General features: G+C 40.5%; 3 protein-coding genes across 3 annotated transcripts; all 3 read left to right on the top strand.

Annotated features, from left to right (window-relative positions):
• The first annotated feature begins 639 nt into the window (after window positions 1-639).
• LOC108014996 (poly(A) RNA polymerase gld-2 homolog B) lies at window positions 640-2,977 on the top strand. Its single transcript, XM_017081220.4, is given in 1 exon segment — window positions 640-2,977. A coding segment is annotated over 1 exon segment (1,137 nt). The 5' UTR covers window positions 640-877; the 3' UTR covers window positions 2,015-2,977.
• Window positions 2,978-8,142: 5,165 nt separating this feature from the next.
• Window positions 8,143-12,708, top strand: LOC108015421 (retinol dehydrogenase 12). The gene is made up of 5 exons (XM_070997274.1): window positions 8,143-8,215; window positions 8,593-8,870; window positions 8,929-9,143; window positions 9,670-9,997; window positions 10,859-12,708. Exon 5 carries the CDS (start codon window positions 10,936-10,938, stop codon window positions 12,157-12,159), a length of 1,224 nt encoding a protein of 407 aa, XP_070853375.1. The 5' UTR covers window positions 8,143-8,215; window positions 8,593-8,870; window positions 8,929-9,143; window positions 9,670-9,997; window positions 10,859-10,935; the 3' UTR covers window positions 12,160-12,708.
• Window positions 12,709-21,150: 8,442 nt separating this feature from the next.
• On the top strand, window positions 21,151-23,508 carry LOC108014988 (zinc finger protein 771). The gene has a single exon (XM_017081210.4). The coding sequence runs from the start codon at window positions 21,586-21,588 to the stop codon at window positions 22,768-22,770; it is 1,185 nt and encodes a 394-aa protein (XP_016936699.1). The 5' UTR covers window positions 21,151-21,585; the 3' UTR covers window positions 22,771-23,508.
• Window positions 23,509-23,612: the final 104 nt, after the last annotated feature.

The raw sequence follows: 23,612 nt of genomic DNA, 5'->3' as shown, positions 1-23,612 counted from the left end.
CAAAAAAAAAATATTTTTTCTTATATTTATTCGCGTTTTGTTGCAATTTTTATTACATCGCTTATCGCGTTTTGGCGCCACGTGTAAACATGTTGCACTGAGCGTCGCTCTCACTGCGCATACGCGCTCTCTTTTTATTTAAGAAGAGTGAGAGCACCATCCATGCACTTGGAGAAATTATGATGAAAAATGGTTTCCTTATTAAGGAGCTATCTTTGTAAATAATAAAAGTTAGTATAAAGCAATATTTGTTTACTCTTTTACATTATAATTGGGCTTGAGCTTGATTTTTAGGGACCTTCAAACTTAAAATGTAACATTAATATGAATTTGTATGCCAATTGTTTAATGATCCAAATGCCCAACAGTGCGTATGAGTGATTTATTTTTATGATGAACGACTTACTGGTTTTTGGACACTTTAAGCACAAACGTAAAAAGGGTTTATTTGTCTTTTATAAAAATATAAGTAAATGTAAACTGTGGTCCCTGCTTTCAAGCTATATTTCAAAACCGCGCACAGGCAACCGTGCGTATGAGTTACTTTAAAAAACACAAGAACATTTATCTTACCCCCTGCCCTTCTCTCAGTGTACTCTCCCGCCAGCCGGCCAGCGTATAAGTAGAGGCGGCCAAAGCGAGACGGCCTCAAAACGAACAGAGCCATCGAACGGCGAAGGTGCGCGCATTAAGGTTCTCCCCCGCAAACAGACCGACCAACCACAAAAAAAAAAAGTGAAGAACGAGACCAACAACAGAAAAGGAAAAGAAGAAAATCAAAACAAACGAGAACAGTCGTTTATTTCTTTTTGTTTTGTGTTTTTCTCGAGAGAGAGAGTTTCGAGATCGAAAGAGAGAGAACTGAGAAGTGATCAAGATGGCGTTCATGATGCCCGTGATGAAGAACAATTACGATATTTACAAGGACACGCGCTCACGCAAAACGTCGGAATGTTCGAATGCGAGTAGTAACGGTACCACGGCTCTGGCCACCGCTCTTGGAACGCCGGCGCAGGAGCAGAAGCAGCAGCGACGCCGCAAGGTGTCCGAATGCAAGTCGGAGAGTTTCGCCACGTCACCGTCGCACGGCCAACTGGGCGCCAGCTCCGCCGCCCACCAAAGGATGCAGATGCAGCGGTGCCACAGTTCGCGCGCTTTTCCGCGCAACGCATCGCGCAGCTCGCACGGTTCGATGCAACAAATTGTGTCGCCCACGCGCAGTAGTCCGCCCAGCCGTTCGCATACCGCCTCCGCACTGGAAAGGCAGGCGGCCGCCCAGGCAGCGGCCATAAATCAGAAACAACAACAACAACAGCCAGCTGGTGCAGTGGAATCTTCCAATGACTATACGAAGTTCCATTTGCGACTGGTCGACAAGCTGCGTAAATCCTTTCGCAAGGATAGCGGTAAACGGTCATGAGATCATCACAAACACAATCACAATCGCAGCAACAGCAACAACCACAACTACGACAACAACAATGCCAGCAGCAGCAGCATGGCGCTCCTTTCCATTACCAGCAACAACAACAACAACAATAGCGAGAGAGATGACCCCACTTCCAGTGGAAGATCACCTGGCCGCGATTTGGGAGAGAGCAGTGCAGCTAGAGCGGCCACGGATGAGGGGGAGTTGAGTGCAACAGAGAGCGGGGAAGTAGACACCACCTGGAAGAGGGGAGCACAACCACGAGCAACGACTTTCCCGAGGGAGAGCAAGGAGGAGAGAGGGAGAAGAGCAGCCCCAACTTCCAGAGAGAAAGGCATGGTCAATCGGTTGGGGCGACGCTTCAGGCGCTACTGTAAATTCCTGTCTGCCTCTCACGGGACACAGGCGTCGGCGGAGGACGAGGCAGAGGCCGAAGCAGAGGCAGAGGTCAGCTCCATGGAGCAGCTAACCGGCAGCAGGAGCAGCAGTCGCAGTCGCAGCCGGCGTCGGCGCAGCAGCAGCATTGGAAGTGCCAGTAGCCGGCTAAAGATGCGACTGCGACGCTGCACTTCGTCGCCAGGATAAGAGGGAGATGGCTAATCACCAACTAGGTCGGAGCGAGAGAGATAGGAGAGACTGGAAGTGAAGAGAAAGAGAAAGAGAAAGAGAGAGTGGGTGCAGCGGCGTAGCCAAAAAGGGGGTTACCAAAAGTCACTTAACCTAGTTATTGGCGGGCAACAGAAAAGTGAGTTGGCGTACAGAGTTGTTGGTGCAAATTTGTTTGAGCATAATCCACATAATCTACATACATACATATATAAATTTCGGTGTACATATGCAAACTATTTAAATCTATATATATATATATCAGAACCTATAAATACAAACTAAAGTCCCAAATGTATAATTACATTAATTATATGTATTTATGTATGCCAGGCTTCCAAATATAGAAAATAGAGTCCCTATCCCAAAAAACCAAAACCAAACCCTCTCCAAAAAATATTAAAACACTTATTTTTTGTAACTGCGGTTTCGCGACAAGAGGAAATCAGAAATTGCAACTGCCAATTGCATTGTATAACGAAGACCACATCAGCAACAACCCAAAAACAAGACAAACCACTTGAGAGTATAACAAACAAACTAGAAAAAGAACCACGGATTTTTACCTTCTCATTTTGTAATTGCATAATTACGAGGCGCAATTGACAATATACTTTTGAATGCATTGCGAACAAAATATAAGAGAATAAATAATAACAAGGCGAAAAAACGAAAAAACGAAGCAGCTGAAAACAGACTTAATATTATATCGCATAACATATACACACATGTACTTGTACTAAAAAATATACATATATATATATACAAAAATGTACCTAGACGCAGCTAATTTTAAGCAACAATTAATGTTATTCGTTTTTTTTCTTAGCTAGTAATTTTGTAATTACAGAAACATACACGGCAAACGAAACAAATACAAAAAAAACTCTGACAAAAAACCAAATAAATAAAAAGTAACAAAAAAGTATATGGAAAAATAAATCCAAAGACTGTGTCATTTCATTTGCACGCGAAAACATTTAAATGTCAGCAGGGGGAGTGAGTGAGAGCGAGAGAAAGTCAGAGGGAGAGAGAGAAAATTGCAGTTGCAGCCAAGTGCGCAGAAAATGCGTTTCATGGGGAGGGGAAGCCCCCAATTCGGCCGCAATTAGACCCACTCTCGCCATCCCGCTCCCGCTTCCGCCCTTTTTCATCCCCCTCGCACACACTACTCTTCATGGGAACGAGGTATGCGGAAGCAGAAGATGCGCAACGCGCGGAAAGGCAAATGAAGAAAGACATACGAGTACAGTGATCCCTCGTAGAGTAAGGTTAACAGGTTAAACTTAGGACTCTTAGGACACAAGGACTCTTTGAGCTATTCAATCAAGCCAATAAGTATACAGATATAAGTACAGTGCTAACCGAAGAAAAACTTTCACAGGTTAAGGTCTATCCCATTACTAAATTTTAGACCATACCCAAAAGATACTTGTAAAAAGTTGTAAGTAAAGTAATATAAAGATTTTTTTTTCTAACAGGCTATATATGTATCTCAAGAGGAAGATTTCTAAGCGATGTACATAAGTACAAAGGTGATCATTATCGACAGAACTTAATAAAAACTTTCACCATAACGCTCTAGTACCATTTTAAATACTTCATAAAAATAACCAAATAACCAATCATATTAAAAAATCTATGTACCTTTAAAACCACTTAACTGAACTAAGAGAAGTTCAAAAATAAAATCAAGTAGCTATTTGCCCTGTTTCGTAAGTCTTCATTTGGTTTTATAGTTATTGGCTAATAAAGCACAGAGGATGCAACAGTTAATAACTAGTTGTGTAATATGGCAAACTGAATTTAAGTTAGCCCACTTAATTCCAATAACTATGAGACATACAATGAAAGCAACATTCTTATCACTAAACCATAAAACCATTAAAAGGCAATGGTATTTTGTTATTAACCCTAAAGTTAAAGCCCCCGAAGGGATTTTATTTTTACGACTGCAGTGCGCAGTTGCATAGTATCTGGAAACACAAAGTATCTGCCATGTTTCACAGCGATTTCCGTATACCCCAATCAAGAGCGTCATGGCAGTGTCAACCTTGACCTTTGGACGCAGCAGCGACGAATTGAATTGCCTGAAACAATTTGGCGTGTGTCATATTGTTAAAATCGGTTGGCGAACAAAAGGGAGGCTTTTTCGGGGCACTTGTGGGGGGATCCACTCAGCGCGACACTGTGGCACACATTTAAAATCTAGGCGAAACCCACATATGTTGAAAAAAAATTTATAAAAATTCTACGATTCAATTTCAATTGAGGAATATGTATCTGAAAAGCGGTTCGAGCTGTGGTCCAAAATAGATGTACAAAGATATGATGTATAGAAATGTATCTGTATTTCATTGGCAATTCGTGTGTGATTTCTTTCAAATTCGATGCGTTGACGATTTTTCAATTTTGATTTGTTGTGATTCGCGCATGCAGCAAATTAGCGGAAATAAATCGAAATTTTAGCATGCAAAACTGGGCAAACATGTAATGAACAGCTGTTCCATCCAATCGTAACTAAGTATAACTATAATTGAAACAGATAAATGCAAACACAGTTGCACTTGTTTAAATATTATTTATTATCTATAAATGCTAGTTCTGGACCTCAGCACTCCAGATCTTAAAAGAAAATGTGAAAACAATCTCAGAATTGCTGTGAAATAGATTCTATAACTTGGTACTTTCAACATGTAGTTTCTTTACAATAACCATTATTATGTTTACTGTAATCCACCCTTTGATAAGGTAGCCAAAGAATCTTTGATTTGCTATGAAAGGGATTCTACTTTCAGCATATCATTTCTATCCAATAACTATTATTATTTTTTTTATAATGCAGCCCTTAAAAAGGTAACCAAAGATGATTATTTGGTAGGTCCCCAAAGATTCTCAGAATTGCTATGAAAGGGATTCTATAAGCTTACCAACTTTCAACATGTAATTTCTATCCCATAAGTATTATTATTTTTAAGGTAATCAAAGATGTCATTGCCTGATTCGGCGACTCTTTCATCTGCTTTGGAAATCCCATCAGTTCGGAATCGAGCGGGATCTATTGTTTTGTCTCCTTATCTGTGGGCATGTTTGTTTATCCCCGCATTTTGCAGAGTCAGTTGTTATCTTTCGATGATATTCTGGTGCTTTCTGAAACCGGTTCGAGTTGGCTAGCCGGCAGATTTTCAACTTCACACGGCCGTAAAAGCCGATACGCAGTTAGCCATCTAGATATCGGCGTAAATACGAGTATCGCAGATAGGCCAATGTTATGCATTCATAAATGTCAACTATAGTGATGATTTAACAGCCCTCCCTCGGTTTTCGGTTAGATGAATGATTATGTGGTATATGTGCGCCTGTCCATTTGCCTTGCATTACTCGGATGAATGTGATTTCGATGCCTTATGTGCATAAGTAGATACCTGCATATGTAACTCGAGATGAGATGCCCCCTGCATAGTCATCGGTTATATCGTAACATTGTTGTTGCACTGTGGTTGTGCAATTCCTTTCGCCAATGTCAATCGAATACTGCATCTATATATCTCTTCCTCCCCATTGCATTTCCCCTACCAGTTGTTTTCTCCATTGTCAGCATAAACAACAAACAAATCACTTGACACATCATCAAAACAACAACAACCTAATAATGGATGGATAAGAATCTAAGAATCAGAGCCAGGGGATCTGTTTTTACATGGTACTTACATAGATCTTTATCAAATATTAATATGCTATATAAAAACAGATCACTTAGATTCTTATCCCTATAATATTAACATAATAATATATATTAAAAACATTATTATTATATCATGTTCATTTGTATACTTTCCTATATTTTTGGATTGGACCTTGGGATTGACTCATTGTTTCGGTTTCCATTTGATCTTTTTTCCCCCCATACCAACACTATTATACGGTTTTCTGAGCGGGGTCCTTGCATTATTTTAGGTAGTATTCTAACGTCTTATTCGGTTCCAACATTCTTGTTATCTTTGCCCTTGCTCTTACTGTTTTTGCTTTTGTTTGGTTTTCACTGGTTCTCTTTGAAGGAATTTGTTGTTTTTTTGTTTTTTTGTTCTATTTGCTAATTTACGAGTCACTTGAAGACGAGTGACAGGCGGTGGGAAAAAAGGGGGGCCAACTATTGTGTTTTCTATGTTTATGCGAGGCAACAGGTTTTCATTGGAATTAACCCCGTGCGGCCCCCATTTCCCCCATTTCCCCCTTTTTGTTTTCTATTTTTTTATGTTTTTGCGCCTTGCGCGTGCCGCATTCAATTTGATGCTGAATCGAACATTTATTGAGCAATTTCCAGTTCGATCCTCTTCTGGTCGCGATACAATGACGCCAACAATGAAATGTATTGTTGTGCTTAACCCCTATTTGCCCCCTGGCCTCCCTTGAACAACAATAATTCGATTACGTGGGCTACATTTCTGCGGTTGGTCAGTTCGGTGATTATCTAATTGCAGAAGTGGTCACGGTTCCTCGGAATTAGGTTACATCAAGTATATCGCGTTCTTGAATTATGAAAATCTTTTAACTTATGTTTCCAATAGATTTCGTAAATTATACCCTCAAGGAAAATACTAAATTCGAGTTATTTAATCTTTAGTTCGATGATTATCTAATTACAAAAGCGTTACAACTACTCAAAATTTAGTTCTATCAAAAACATTGCGTTCTTGAATTCTTGAAATCAGTTCAGTTATGTTTCCAATATATGTATTTCCTCAAATATATCCTCAAGAAAAACGCAAATATTCGAAATACTTCGTTTGTTGTTTATTTTTTATAGTCGTTGTTTACGTTTCGTGTGCTAGTCTTTTGGCAGCCCCCAATTGTTTACCCCGATCTGTTGTTTAGTCCAAGATCAAGGTGAGGTTGTATAACTATAACCCGAATTCCATTGACGTCACCGCGAATCGAGTGGCGGGGGTGGAACTAAAAGGGGGCCAGGCTTGCGGCTTATCCTGATGCCAGGGGTCAAGGGTGAGTTGAGGTTCTTTTGGGGGTGGGCGTGCAGTGACAGCGGGAATTAGCGACCAACTGACGACAGCAAAAGTGGAAGACGAGATAAGCGCACTTATGTGTAACCAAAGAGGATAAACGCAACGCACTAATCGCGAACAAAGAGTCCTTCAGGTTGCATAGTACTATGTAATACTATTGCCATTCTATTTTAATAACAATTATTTTGGGATATATTTTAATGATCGAAAGATTATTGCAAATCTCTATGAAATTCGATTTTAGGTTTATACCTTTTTGGTCCATATATAAACATAGGTTTTTATATCCATTAAATCTTATAAGCGACAGTCACATGCCTTTTTCGTTTTCTGGTTCTTTCCATTGAAATACATAAATGTACGAGTATGTGACTCAATCAGTGATTGAATTAATGTTCCCAATTGAACAGGCCGCAGTGTCAGTGGAAAATTCCCAAAAAACTCGCTAGAAAGAGATGGCCAAAGAGAGAAAGAGACGGGGCGGTGGGTGGTAGAGGAGGGGCGTGGCAGGGTGCAAAGGGCGCAGCTTTCGCTCTCCTCATCGATTAAACAACGCGAATGGCGGAAAGGGGGGCGAAGGACGCTCAAAGGACCTGACCTAGTCAAAGTTCGCCTCTCACGCGCTCTCCCAAACGCAGTGACATTTACTCTCTGCCGCTCTCTCGCCATATGCGTAGGGGCGGTGGAAAAAAGGGGGACCACCACCCACAACCACCCTCTTTGAAAACTACTGACAAACTTCGTTACGGTTATTTAATTATTGCAAGCGTAAAGTGCATATTTTATTGGGCACAAATTCATTTAGGCCGTGCAATATATTGACAAAACTTGCTTGATAATCAAATTACCAAGCTTTGTTCTCACTTGAGTTTATGGTGTAAAATATAACAGTGTATACGCTCAAAAGGGTCAAAGTAGCACTGATTACTGATCGTGGGATGGGCAACCTGGTGTGGAATCTATTTGTGGATGCTGCAAAAGCTCTTTATGCAGCAGATAAGAAGTGTGGATTAAGCTGTTCAACGAGATTAAGTATAGCAAGAAGAACAGCTTGAAAAATATTTGATGTGTTAGGGAAAATAGGGACGGTCCCTAAGAAAGTAGAGTCTTTTTCAAAACGCTTGGAAAAATCCTGCCACTGCAGTTGCTAAAAAATTAAGTGAGTAATATTTAAATTTAAGTAGAGCTATTCAAGCCCTTTTGAATTCATAAATAGATTGATAATATATTGACCCCCTTGGTGTGTAAGGCTTTCAAACTACACCCATCTCACTTCCGTTATCCTGCTCTCTCATCTCCCCTGATTTCCTGGCCTCCCTTCCACGCTGCTCACTCTCCCGCTCTCTTCTTCCTTTTTTTTGGGAACGTGTGGAACAGCACGTAGTCAAAAATGCTGAAAATGCGGAAAACGTAAACCGGCTTTGGTCCCGTGACCCCTGCGCCTTGCCTTTTGGCCTGTGTCAAGGACATTCAACTCACGGCCTGCCTTCGATTAGCGGCATTTATTGATTTCCGTCTTGTTGTCATTTTTTGCAGTGCGACTTTCCGGCGTTTTCGATGTTCAGTTTTACTGTCAAAGTGCGGGTCTTAAGTGCAGGTATAATTGCCCAGGTGAAATTAATTTTACAAAGTCTCGGCCTTGGCTTTAAGGCGGGGTCAGTGATCCCCCTGAAAATAGTCATCAGGTGACTGGAATGTTGCCTCTCTTGCACCGTAAAAAGAGTTTGATATTATGGTGATAAATCGAAGTTATTTTTGAATGACTCTCTGAAAACAAAAGCCCACAAAATATCTTTTTTAAATTATTTACATATGTATGCAAACTATTTTTAAATTATCATCATAATATTATTCGATCTTCATATGATTTAGTTTCTGTGTATCAAAAACGTGCTGCGAATCGGAATACCAAAGCAAAGAGATAGACAAAGCGAAGCAGGAATAGGAGGAGACCGCAAAAGGCATCGAAGCGAGCGCGGCTTAAGCGAACGAGTGAGCAAAACAAACGAGCCGAGGGAAAAGAGAAAAACAACGTTTCAAGTGAAAGTCGAACACAAGCACCGAAAAGGAGAGGGAACAGCAAATTGGTAAGAAATGAAATTCAAGCCAAGCTGGTGCTGCTCTTCTTTGGTATGTTGGCCACAAAAACAACAAGCAGCGACAGCGACGCCGACCGAGAACCACTGTAACCATTTAGGGTGGACCTTCATAGGCAGATCAAGATCACAGATTCTTAGCAAAATCAACACATCCAAAGTAAAAGAAATACCACAATTCCCTTTTTAATAAAGATGGCTAAATTACGCATACGACGCATAGGCCCAAATGATATATGTACATAAATATATGTTACTTAATATGTTACTTTATATATTTATAAATATGCATAATTAACACATTAAGAACATTAAGCAGACCAGAATGTTAAAACCTATATATGTTTCCTAGTTGCAACAACTGAACATCAACACTGCGTATGAGTGATTTCCTTTATTTTTTTAAATAGATACTTAGATACCTATAGATATTACCAGGGTCCACCCTAGTGCATATGCAGCAGCAGCGGCAGAGGCAGCATGTTAATAACAGACGCCTCGGAATAATTTTTTTCAGGTTATTTCTGACGCGTTAACACGGCTCGGAACCACAACCACTGGAAGTCGAAGCCAGGCGCCGAGCAATTGGACTCCACGGCAGTCAGTCAGTCAGTTGGCCAAGATCGCGCGAGAGGCTTAGACACGCAGCCAGTAGATCAGTAGCCCAGTAACTACAGTTTCGGATCGGTCGCACTAACTGATCGAGTAAATATAGCAAACAACCCCGGGGAAATGTGCGAAACAACCACCTGACATCCCAAAAGTTTTATTCGTGTGGTAATATCGAGGTAACATCAGTTCCCAGCATTCAAACAGTCTCCGTTCATAAAGGCCACTTCAATTTGGTAAGTCTTTGGCATGCAAAAGAAAGTTGAGTAATTCCCATTAATGGAATGCCAAAATTGTCAATGAAATCCTGGGTTTTTGAGAGGTTATCACAAAATCCATCCAAAAGCCATTTAAAGATTAACTGAATAAATGTCATCCGCTTTGGGAAAGTCATGGAGCCCTTGTCACCGAAAAATCCATAATATATTAGCCTTCGTTTAAGAAAATGTTCAGGTGTTAATTCCATTACCATAGAGAAAGTTCTTATGCCCGGGCGTTGACCGACTCACAATAATTCGATTAATTGAACTATATGAAAAATTAAGATTTCTAAATTAGAATTTTAATTTCTCTTATGTTACCACCATCTTTAAGTGTCCTATAATGATTATCAAATTAATAATTGGGCCTAAAGAACATTTATTCATTGAATGGGTACTTAAAGTTAGTGAACTTCCAATACTAACCAGTGTCCAAAGTCTAATAATTATGGTTTAGATATAAAGTTCTAGGCCCGGACCTCTGGTAACAATACATTTGATTAAGCCATTTTAAAATGCTTGAATCTGGATTCTAGGCAGCATTGTAATGCCATAAAATGTAATGACTTTTAAATCTAAAATGATTTGCTAGATACAACGCGCAGCGAACAATTTAAGTGAATTACGAGAAACCAGTTGTTCAGGTGCAAAACCACTTGAGATTTCGGGGTCAGCGGGGCCTTCAACTTGGTCACTCCCCTCCTGAGATTTCCCATCTTGACTTATTTTTACCTTACCCCATTGTACCCCTTTTCGGAGTGGCCCTTTTCCCCTTTCCTTTCGGATAACCATGTACAAACATACATATATAAACTTTCTTTTCTCTCTTTTGTGTAGAATTCAAACCGAACCCGAAGAGACCGCCAGTGAAACCGGAGAATCACCGATCGATCGAATCGATCGCTTAGCCAGCTATGTCGGAGGCTGCCACGCCCCCAGGATCAGTGCCAGGATCAGGATTTCCACCTGGTTTCGATCCCGCCGCCGAATCTGCCGAAAAGACCCTGTGCTTCCGTGGCTTCTGGGCCTGGACAGTGCTGATTCTCCTGATCGCCCTCGGCATATCGCTCTTCATGTGGCTGCTGCGCAAGTGCATCCAAGGACCGGCCTACCGGAAGGCCAACCGGATCGACGGCAAGGTGGTGATCGTCACCGGCTGCAACACGGGCATTGGCAAGGAGACCGTTTTGGAGCTGGCCAAGCGGGGCGCCCGGGTCTATATGGCATGTCGGGATCCCGGGCGCTGCGAGGCCGCCCGCCTGGAGATCATGGATCGCAGTCGCAACCAGCAGCTCTTCAATCGTACTCTGGACCTGGGCTCGCTGCAGTCGGTGAGGAATTTCGTGGAGCGTTTCAAGGCCGAAGAGACCCGGTTGGATCTTCTGATCAATAATGCAGGGATAATGGCCTGTCCCCGCACCCTGACAGCCGATGGTTATGAGCAGCAGTTTGGGGTCAATCATCTGGGACACTTTCTGCTCACGAATCTGCTGTTGGATCGCCTGAAACACAGTTCGCCCAGTCGAATTGTGGTGGTCAGTTCGGCGGCTCACCTTTTTGGACGGATTAACCGGGAGGATTTGATGAGCGAGAAGAAGTACGGCAAGTTCTTTGGGGCCTATAGCCAGTCCAAGCTGGCCAATATCCTGTTCACCCGCAAGCTGAGCGCGATCCTCAAGAATTCGGCGGTCACGGTGAACTGTTGTCATCCGGGCGTTGTGCGCACGGAGCTCAATCGTCATTTTGCGGGACCCGGCTGGATGAAGAGCGTCCTCCAGACGGGATCTTTGTACTTCTTCAAAACACCGAAGGCAGGGGCCCAGACCACCCTGCGATTGGCACTCGATCCCCAGTTGGAGGGCTCGACGGGTGGCTACTATTCGGACTGCATGCGTTGGCCCCTGGTTCCCTGGGCTCGGAACATGGAGACCGCCGACTGGTTATGGCGGGAAAGTGAAAAGCTGGTGGGTCTGCCGCCCCTGGAGCCGCCGCCCAGCCAAAACCAGAACCAGAACCAGACCCAGAACCCAACCCATAATGGTAATGGTACCCAAAATGGTACTGGTAATGGTAGTAGTGCCAATCCCGGAACTCGGGAAATGCAGTCCGTCGAAACGGTCGTGGTCAGTCGTTCATAGTAGTAGTCAAAGTCCTTGAGAAAAGGGTTCACCACAGTACAGACCTTGCTCTTAATTTATTCCTTATAATATTGCGTGTTTAAGTACCCTTGGGAAGACCCCGTACAATCGACAGTCGAGTTCGGAATGAGGCCAGTTCCAATTAGCTAAAGTCTCTGATTTTTCTTGTATAGAGCATATAATATTTAAGAAACTGTATCTGCAGTTAATTTTTTTGTATCTTTAAAAATGTTTTAAAATTTGGGAACCTAATAAAATTGTTACAAGTTCCATTGTGACTTATACCCTATATACTTATATCCACATTTTCAAATGAGATTATTGAAAGATTTCAGTTCTTAAGGTGTTGGTAGTGAGTTTGTTTCTGAGAATATGACTTGTAAGATAAATAGCTTAACTTATAGTTAGCTGTCGACTGAAACTACATATTTCCCAGGGTATTTTAGTCTTCGGTCCTCGAAGTTAGCTTTTCAATACTCTTTTTTTTTAGTTTGTTCTGTACATAATTTTAAGCGAAAGAAAACCCATTAAAATAAAAGTTAAACCCGACATGCAATCCTCTTTTGGACTCCCCTTTTTAACTTCTCTTTACCTTCTCTCTCCTTTACGCCTAAAAACGGAAAAGAGAAAAAAGAAACAATAACAATCAGCATAAAGCGAACAATTTACGACAACAAAGCAAAATCAACGGTCGATGCCACTGCACTTTCGTGTGCGAGGGAGAAGGCGATATGGGGGCATGGAGGGGGAGGGGGAGAGCGTGAGTGGGTGAGTAAGGCAGGTGAGTGCGAGAGCGAGTGAGTCAGACAGTCAGACAGTCAGTCCCATTGTTGGCCCACAGTGGGCCAAACGGTGTAATAAACAACCAAAATATTGTACTCCGAAGGTAAGTAGTACACTTGCAGCTAAATTTCTTGGTTGTATAATTCTTTTTAGAAAGTAAATACATAAGGTTGTTTAAACAAATTTTGCAATTAAATCATTACAAACATTTACTTTTGTTATACTTGAGAGAGCATAGACAATTATGCATTTTCCAAGCCATAAATGTAGTTCCCCTAATTAAACCCACTGTGCACCCGTTCGCTCATCCACATGCCATTAGCATTAACAAAAATCACATAAAGCGGGAGAGAGCCAGAGGGGGCGTGCGGGCGGGCTGAAGGTGCGAGCGAGAGGCAGGGGGAAGCAATGCAATTAAACCCATGCATGCCCGCGGGGGTCGTTCTGGTTGCGCTGGCAATCGGGCTGTGCCAAAAAAGTGAAAATCACAAAACCCCAACTGATTGCGCCGCTTTTGAGTCGATCAATTAGCCTCGGAAAATCTAAATGTAACGCTGCAATTCAGATGCTTTTAATGAGCCTGCTCTAGAAAATTACTTTCCTACTATAGGAAGTACATGTTATAGCTATTTTAATACACTCACCCATCTTCTTTCCCAAGTTTTCATTCTATATTTATAATTTAGCAAGAGTGTGCCTTTCAGAACAAACATTTATCCAAATTGGGGATGTTTTAAACTTATAATACACTAGCTTCAAAGTCGGGTGCTGTTTTTAGTTCCCATCCTGAACACCATTGGAAATACCAACATAAACATAGCCTACAATTTTGACATATTTTAAAAAGTACCATTTAAATTTAGATTATTAGAGAATTCAACCACAAATTTATAGAGGTATCCCACTTCAAAATCGGTAACCAGTAGATCAAGTTATGGAATTTAGAAGTCCAGTTTTTGGTTCCCATTCTGAAATCCATTGGAAATACGAAAAAATCAAACATGAAAATGGGCTGAAATTTTGACCATTTCCTTAATAATAAATTTGAATGCAGATTATTAGAGAATTTAACCACGAATTCATAGAGGTATCCCACTTTAAGATCGGTTAGCAATAGATCAAGTTATGGAATTTAGAAGTCCAGTTTTTGGTTCCCATTCTGAAATCCATTGGAAATACTGAAAAATCGAACATGAAAATGGGCTGAAATTTTGACCCTCCCTTAAATAATTAATTTCAATGCAGATTATTAGAGAATTTAACCACGAATTCATAGAGGTATCCCACTTTAAGATCGGTTAGCAATAGATCAAGTTATGGAATTTAGAAGTCCAGTTTTTGGTTCCCATTCTGAAATCCATTGGAAATACTGAAAAATCGAACATGAAAATGGGCTGAAATTTTGACACTCTCTTAAATAATTAATTTGAATGCAGAGTATTAGAGAATTTAACCACGAATTCATAGAGGTATCCCACTTTAAGATCGGTTAGCAATAGATCAAGTTATGGAATTTAGAAGTCCAGTTTTTGGTTCCCATTCTGAAATCCATTGGAAATACTGAAAAATCGAACATGAAAATGGGCTGAAATTTTGACCCTCCCTTAAATAATTAATTTCAATGCAGATTATTAGAGAATTTAACCACGAATTCATAGAGGTATCCCACTTTAAGATCGGTTAGCAATAGATCAAGTTATGGAATTTAGAAGTCCAGTTTTTGGTTCCCATTCTGAAATCCATTGGAAATACTGAAAAATCGAACATGAAAATGGGCTGAAATTTTGACACTCTCTTAAATAATTAATTTGAATGCAGAGTATTAGAGAATTTAACCACGAATTCATAGAGGTATCCCACTTTAAGATCGGTTAGCAATAGATCAAGTTATGGAATTTAGAAGTCCAGTTTTTGGTTCCCATTCTGAAATCCATTGGAAATACTGAAAAATCGAACATGAAAATGGGCTGAAATTTTGACCCTCCCTTAAATAATTAATTTCAATGCAGATTATTAGAGAATTTAACCACGAATTCATAGAGGTATCCCACTTTAAGATCGGTTAGCAATAGATCAAGTTATGGAATTTAGAAGTCCAGTTTTTGGTTCCCATTCTGAAATCCATTGGAAATACTGAAAAATCGAACATGAAAATGGGCTGAAATTTTGACACTCTCTTAAATAATTAATTTGAATGCAGAGTATTAGAGAATTCAACCACAAATTTATAGAGGTATCCCACTTCAAAATCGGTAACCAGTAGATCAAGTTATGGAATTTAGAAGTCCAGTTTTTGGTTCCCATTCTGAAATCCATTGGAAATACGAAAAAATCAAACATGAAAATGGGCTGAAATTTTGACCATTTCCTTAATAATAAATTTGAATGCAGATTATTAGAGAATTTAACCACGAATTCATAGAGGTATCCCACTTTAAGATCGGTTAGCAATAGATCAAGTTATGGAATTTAGAAGTCCAGTTTTTGGTTCCCATTCTGAAATCCATTGGAAATACTGAAAAATCGAACATGAAAATGGGCCGAAATTTTGACCCCCTTTTAAATAATAAATTTGAATGCCGATTATTAGAGAATTTAACTACGAATTCATAGAGGTATCCCACTTTAAGATCGGTTAGCAATAGATCAAGTTATGAAATTTAGAAGTCCAGTTTTTGGTTCCCATTCTGAAATCCATTGGAAATACGGAAAAATCGAACATGAAAATGGGCTTAAATTTTGACCCCCTTTTAAATAATAAATTTGAATGCCGATTATTAGAGAATTTAACTACGAATTCATAGAGGTATCCCACTTTAAGATCGGTTAGCAATAGATCAAGTTATGAAATTTAGAAGTCCAGTTTTTGGTTCCCATTCTGAAATCCATTGGAAATACGGAAAAATCGAACATGAAAATGGGCTTAAATTTTGACCCTCTCTTAAATAATAAATTTGAATGCAGATTATTAGAGAATTGAACCACGAATTCATAGAGGTATCCCACTTTAAGATCGGTTAGCAATAAATCAAGTTATGGAATTTAGAAGTCCAGTTTTTGGTTCCCATTCTGAAATCCATTGGAAATACTGAAAAATCGAACATGAAAATGGGCTGAAATTTTGACCCTCCCTTAAATAATTAATTTCAATGCAGATTATTAGAGAATTTAACCACGAATTCATAGAGGTATCCCACTTTAAGATCGGTTAGCAATAGATCAAGTTATGGAATTTAGAAGTCCAGTTTTTGGTTCCCATTCTGAAATCCATTGGAAATACTGAAAAATCGAACATGAAAATGGGCTGAAATTTTGACACTCTCTTAAATAATTAATTTGAATGCAGAGTATTAGAGAATTTAACCACGAATTCATAGAGGTATCCCACTTTAAGATCGGTTAGCAATAGATCAAGTTATGGAATTTAGAAGTCCAGTTTTTGGTTCCCATTCTGAAATCCATTGGAAATACTGAAAAATCGAACATGAAAATGGGCTGAAATTTTGACCCTCCCTTAAATAATTAATTTCAATGCAGATTATTAGAGAATTTAACCACGAATTCATAGAGGTATCCCACTTTAAGATCGGTTAGCAATAGATCAAGTTATGGAATTTAGAAGTCCAGTTTTTGGTTCCCATTCTGAAATCCATTGGAAATACTGAAAAATCGAACATGAAAATGGGCTGAAATTTTGACACTCTCTTAAATAATTAATTTGAATGCAGAGTATTAGAGAATTCAACCACAAATTTATAGAGGTATCCCACTTCAAAATCGGTAACCAGTAGATCAAGTTATGGAATTTAGAAGTCCAGTTTTTGGTTCCCATTCTGAAATCCATTGGAAATACGAAAAAATCAAACATGAAAATGGGCTGAAATTTTGACCATTTCCTTAATAATAAATTTGAATGCAGATTATTAGAGAATTTAACCACGAATTCATAGAGGTATCCCACTTTAAGATCGGTTAGCAATAGATCAAGTTATGGAATTTAGAAGTCCAGTTTTTGGTTCCCATTCTGAAATCCATTGGAAATACTGAAAAATCGAACATGAAAATGGGCCGAAATTTTGACCCCCTTTTAAATAATAAATTTGAATGCCGATTATTAGAGAATTTAACTACGAATTCATAGAGGTATCCCACTTTAAGATCGGTTAGCAATAGATCAAGTTATGAAATTTAGAAGTCCAGTTTTTGGTTCCCATTCTGAAATCCATTGGAAATACGGAAAAATCGAACATGAAAATGGGCTTAAATTTTGACCCTCTCTTAAATAATAAATTTGAATGCAGATTATTAGAGAATTGAACCACGAATTCATAGAGGTATCCCACTTTAAGATCGGTTAGCAATAAATCAAGTTATGGAATTTAGAAGTCCAGTTTTTGGTTCCCATTCTGAAATCCATTGGAAATACGGAAAAATCGAACATGAAAATGGACTGAAATTTTGACCCTCTCTTAAATAATAAATTTAAATGCAGATTATTAGAGAATTTAACCCCGAATTCATAGAGATATCCCACTTTAAGATCGGTTAGCAATAAATCAAGTTATGGAATTTAGAAGTCCAGTTTTTGGTTCCCATTCTGAAATCCATTGGAAATACGGAAAAATCGAACATGAAAATGGACTGAAATTTTGACCCTCTCTTAAATAATAAATTTAAATGCAGATTATTAGAGAATTTAACCCCGAATTCATAGAGATATCCCACTTTAAGATCGGTTAGCAATAAATCAAGTTATGGAATTTAGAAGTCCAGTTTTTGGTTCCCATTCTGAAATCCATTGGAAATACGGAAAAATCGAACATGAAAATGGGCTGAAATTTTGACCCTCTCTTAAATAATTAATTTAAAAGCAGAGTATTAGAGAATTTAACCACGAATTCATAGAGGTATCCTACTTTAAGATCGGTTAGCAATAGATCAAGTTATGGAATTTAGAAGTCCAGTTTTTGGTTCCCATTCTGAAATCCATTGGAAATACGGAAAAATCGAACATGAAAATGGGCTTAAATTTTGACCCTCTCTTAAATAATAAATTTGAATGCAGATTATTAGAGAATTGAACCACGAATTCATAGAGGTATCCCACTTTAAGATCGGTTAGCAATAGATCAAGTTATGGAACTTAGAAGTCCAGTTTTTGGTTCCCCTTCTGAAATCCATTGGAAATACGGAAAAATCGAACATGAAAATGGGCTGAAATTTTGACCCCCTCTTAAATAATTAATTTGAATGCAGAGTATTAGAGAATTTAACCACGAATTCAGCGAGGTATCCCATAACTCAAGTTATGGAATATACAAGGGCAGTTTTCCTGCGTTCCTTTCTTGAGGTTTTTCCTTATAATATTACATATATCATAATATATATTTTAGTTTCATCCAGAAAAAGGTATATTAGTCAACTAGTAATCATTTAGATAACACCTTTTATTAAAAGGGCTTAAACCACTTTTTGGCAGCCCAGGGTTAAGGGAAGCCGCTTCAGTTACACTAAAAATTGCAATGGAAATTTCCACTCGTGAATGAGTGTCTTTTGATTGCGTGCCACCCCCTTTTCCGCCCGGTCGCACCCCCAAAACCCCCTGAAACAGCTGTTGCATTGGCTGAAACCTCGGCGCCAAGTGAATTTGATCGATAAGAGGCGGAAAATGAAAGGGGAGAAACGCGCGGTAAACCTTTGTAAAATGACAAAACTATTAGAAAATGCTCAAATCTCAAAAAAAAAAGGAAAATAGTACGTAAGTTGTGGGTAATTGGGTAGTAAAACAAAACGGTAACAGGTGTTCTCCCGGGGGAACCCCATTACTATAATGCCACCAAAATACGATGGCATTTTATTTTAGTTTGAGCATTTCGAAATACATGGAATTTTCCAGAAATTTCTGGTATCGTTTCACCATATGCATTTAAATGGGTTTCAATCAAATCGACACAATACAATTTCAGGCAATCATTAAGTTAAAGCTGCATGGGAAATCAATTTAGTGTTGTTATTCAAAACGCGAAAGAATTTAAAAATATCAAAGCAAATAATTTTATACATAGATACAATTTGATTCTTGAGTTACCTATCGATTACATTCTTTGTTTTATTTAAATTTTTATTGCAATAAACCAGTGTAAAGTTTTGCAAATTTTGATGTTTAGATGACGGGGACTTGGAAATCGGGTAGTCATGACATTGATAAACCGAAATAAGACCTTCTTTGAGGCACGTTTTCAGATTATGTGGTTATTGTATGCTGGCATTCCCATCCAAATATGAAATCGAAATCGATCCGACGATGGAAGATTCAAGAATTCTCGAGCCTCAGTGTAAACAAAAATTGCGCATAGCTATAGCCTTTCCATTCGTTCCAATCTCGAGTTGTCGATGATCGCAGAGAGTTGTAAAATTGTAGAAATGTGACTTTCAGATAATAGAGGCCCTTTTTATGGGGCGATTCGCGGGAAGTGTACGAAAATAGTAATTGGCACTCATTTCAACCTACCACAATTCCCTTATCAATTTATAAATATTTTCCCAGACCCCACTAGGTTGTTTGGTATTTTGTACAACATTTTCGAGATTTAATATGATGATATAATGAAGTTGATATAAAAAGTATTTAAGTGTTTGCTTAGGTTTATTTTTGTGAAAATATAGACTAGAATACATCTTCCAAATACTTTGTATGATTTAATATATGTAACTCTTCGTAATATCATAAGATAATATTTCAATCTACTAAAAAATGAAAATGCTTTATATACTTAAACAATTTGTAATATGTTCTGATGCAATTGGCAACTGCCATTCATTCATCTGGACGGAAAAGTGATTGCTACGCTAAGCACAAGTTGACACAGATTTATATTTACATTTACCCGTTCCCCCGATCGGATATCCATGATGGGATGGGTACGTATAGTAATACATATATTGTACTTTGGTACTTTGTACCCCCCTCTGACGCAATCGACTCGGGATATTTAGATTGCAATCTTGGGTCTCATGTGATAGTGCGTCACTAACCCTTTTCCCACTCAAGCCAACTATTTGTGCTTACGTAGACACTTTAGTATCTTAAGTTCCGGAATGCTTTAAATTAGATGATAGTTACTGCTGATTTCACAATCATGTTAAATAAAAAGTAATAACAAATAGTAAATGATTACAAATTAATAATATATTCTGTTTCTATGGATATTACAGCTGTAAGATATCTATTCAATCATTTGGCAAGCAAATATGGCTATACAAAATAGCAGTTAGAGGGTTAAGCGGGCAAAAACTTTCCATTCATGGGAATTCGCTGAATGATCTTCAATTGACGATCGGCTGAGTCAGTTACGAGCTTTTCCGACATCGCAGATCGATCGTCAATCGGCGATAATTGGTTCAAGGTCGTTTTTTCAGGGGGGTCAAGAAGTGACACGCCCGCTAATAAATATGCCGCGAAAAACGAGAAAACAATGAATAGGTGACAGCCGAATGGCCGAACTCTAAGTGCAATTTCCACATATAGCCGCTCTAATTTTAGATGCGAGGCGCTGGCGAATTTTTTAGTGACCATTGATCGCAGCCAAATGCAAAAATTGCTTGGCGACGTGACAAATGCCGTGGCGAAAATAGTATCGCCGATTTCCCTGACATCTTCCCCACGACAGGGCACGTCTTAATGTCTTTAACTAGCACTAAAAATGGGGAAAATGGGGCCAAAAGGGGGTTTACTCTTGGATCTATACAGCTTCGTAAAAACAGAAAACAGAAAAACTTCCTCATGGGGTTTAGCTAATGTACTGTGCACATTTAGATAAGGACATTTTTTAAAAGACTTATACTTTTATTTATAAGTTCTACATGCACGGATTAAACAAAAAACTTTTAAAAAAATATATAAATTTTTGATGGGTTAACTATTTTAAAAAAATAATGTAACTTATTGCTGGAAATTTGTGCAACAGAACACAAGGAGTGTTTATACATTTATTTGTGAAGAAATATTTAAAACGTTGGCTAAAAAATATATAAACTAGAGCAAATCTCACCATGCATTCCAACCACCTTTTGAAATGGGCGCCCAACTGTCGGCGCTGCCACCCCGTGCACACAATCGATTGCCTGCTCGATAACACCACCGATAAATAAGAGCCCCAAAAAAATACCAAAAACCATTGGAAAACCACGAAGGCACTAAAAAATCCGTCATCCAGCGGGCCAGACCGCATGCAGCTCTGCTTTTCCACCATCTTGCCGAAGTTGCCACAAAAATTTTATATTAAAATCGCATAGTGTTGACTATTGTGGAAAAAAACCAGAGCGAAAGGCCGCCAAAAAGAAGTTGGTGAGAAAGCAGGCGGGGATTGGATACCGATACCGATTCCTATTCCGAGAGCCGGAGCTGGCCCATAGCTTCCAGGCGGAGCGAGCGAGATAGCGTGTGGAACGAGGTGAAGGAGAGGTAAGCAGGGCAGAGAGGCGAGGTGGTAAGAGGAGCTGTCAGCCGGGAAAACTGAAAGGTGAAAAGGAAAGGAGGCTCTCCTGTCAAATTTCTTTTCGATTCGGAATATTCCCGAAGCAGGACGTACTCACTCCGGAAATCCCTTAGGAAAAAACTCAGTAGAATCCAAGCCGAGCGAAATGAATGCGAAGCGTGTCAAGTACGCCACGGTTAAGGAGGAGATCGTGCCCGTGGTCATCCAGCACGATCCCGAGGTGGAGGAGGAGGAGGAGCACGAGCACGAGGTGGGGGAGGAGGAAGAGGAGGGGCACGAGCTGCACCACGAGCACGAGGACGACGGCCAGGAGGCCCAGTACACCTATGCCTACGCCACCGCCGACGACGATGACACCGAGCATGCGGTGGTCACCCTCAGCGATCGGGAGCACGAGGCCCTGGCCAATGCCCAGGAGGTCATCATCGATGAAAACGGCCATGCCGTGACCCTGCAGCAGCTGGTCGAGAACAGCACCGTCGAGGAGGTGGAGACCATCGAGCAGGGCGACGGGACCCACACCATCCTCCACATTGTGCCCAACATGCACGACGATGACGTCGAGGATGCCGAGGAGGACGAGGAGCTGGAGGAGGGCGAGGAGCTGGACCATGACGACGAGATCGTGACCGTGGAGCACGAAGAGGGCGAGGTGGACGAGGACGATGACGAGGTCGGTTCCATCGTTTTCGAGGGCACCATCGACCAGGCCGAGCAGGATCCGCATTCCCGCAACAAGACCTTCTATTGCCCCAACTGCGGCAATTGCTACAGCGCCGCCGGCTCCCTGAAGCTCCACATGCGCGCTTGCCTGCGCCAACGCAACGAGGTCTCCGCCGAGGATCGAAAGTGCAAGGTCTGCAGCAAGGTCTTCAATTCGGTGGCCTACCTCAAGGAGCACATGATGCGCCACACGGGCGAGCAGCCGTACCGCTGCACCCGTTGCTATCGCAAGTTCGTCGACGAGGGCAAGTACACCGCCCACATGGAGTCGCACAAGCACCAGGACAAGCTGGAGGCCGAGGCGGTGGCCCTTGCCGCCCAACACGGTGGCAAAAAGGTGGTGGTGAAGGAATTCGAATGCGCCTTCTGCTCGCAGAACTTCACCGTGGTCTTCGATGTGGGCCAGGTGAAGCGGCGGTATGCCTGCGATGCTTGCCGCGAGAAGTACTCCAATGCGGAGGCACTGCGTCAGCACAAACAGCAGGTGGAGGAGAAGCGTGAATTCAGCTGCGAGCGCTGCGGCCGCAAGTTCGTCTTCGAGGGCTTCCTGCAGCGCCACTTGCCCACCTGCGATGGCAGCATCAAGCGCCGTCGGGACATGAAGTAGAGGCGGCCGCAACGTGATGGCAACTGGCGGCGACGGCAGCAGCTGGAGCCGGAGAAGAAGCAGGAGTCGCCGCCGCCAGTTCGTTACGTTGTTATCAAGCAGGAGGACGATGGGGATGAGGATGGGGAGCAATAGAATGCCCAAGAGCACGAACTAGATGATGAGATGATCGGCTAAAGGACGATCAAGATGGGCAGATGGTGCGGACCACGCCGCACATACACACCCGCTTTGTTTTTGGGGTTTCGACGACATTTCTCCAAGCAATTCCAAAGGAGAGCGTCTTTCTTTACCTAATTGTACACATACACACATATTACGATTTGATTATGTTGCCACCTTTTTGGCTTTAAAAGAAGGATGATTCGGATGAGCTGATCGGCTAACGTTGGACACACCCGAGGATGGCGATTATGGCCAATGTATAGATATATATTACTTACTTTTAATTACGACTACTTAATGATAGAGCCCCCAAATCACCCGCTATTGTGTAATAACACCCAAACCTAAATGCTGGCACACAAAACGCCCGTCATATTGATTGTGAATTAAATAAAAATACTAAATCCAGAACCTTTTTTATTGGTATTCCCTATAATCCCCAAAATTGTAATTTGCTTATGTCTATATTGTCATTTATATATATATTTTTACCTATAACCTAAGGTTCAATTTATTGTATAAAACGATTGGATTACCCGCTTATATTTTCATTAAATATTTTTTTAAACCAAACCGAATGGGATTCCCCGCAACCATTTTATTTGGCCATTTTTGAGCACTGCTCTTGGGACCATTTTGCAGCTGGACGGCAACGCCCCCGCTGGGAAAAACCTCTG

The sequence above is a fragment of the Drosophila suzukii genome, chromosome X (genome assembly GCF_043229965.1).
Source record: "Drosophila suzukii chromosome X, CBGP_Dsuzu_IsoJpt1.0, whole genome shotgun sequence".
NCBI lineage: Eukaryota > Metazoa > Arthropoda > Insecta > Diptera > Drosophilidae > Drosophila > Drosophila suzukii.
Note: the sequence above shows the minus strand (reverse complement) of the source record. Positions and strands in the feature narration are given on the sequence as shown.

Coding starts and splice junctions, on each gene's coding strand:
- LOC108015421 (XM_070997274.1), top strand. CDS start 10,936: ATGTCGGAGGCTGCCACGCCCCCAGGATCAGTGCCAGGATCAGGATTT.
- LOC108014988 (XM_017081210.4), top strand. CDS start 21,586: ATGAATGCGAAGCGTGTCAAGTACGCCACGGTTAAGGAGGAGATCGTG.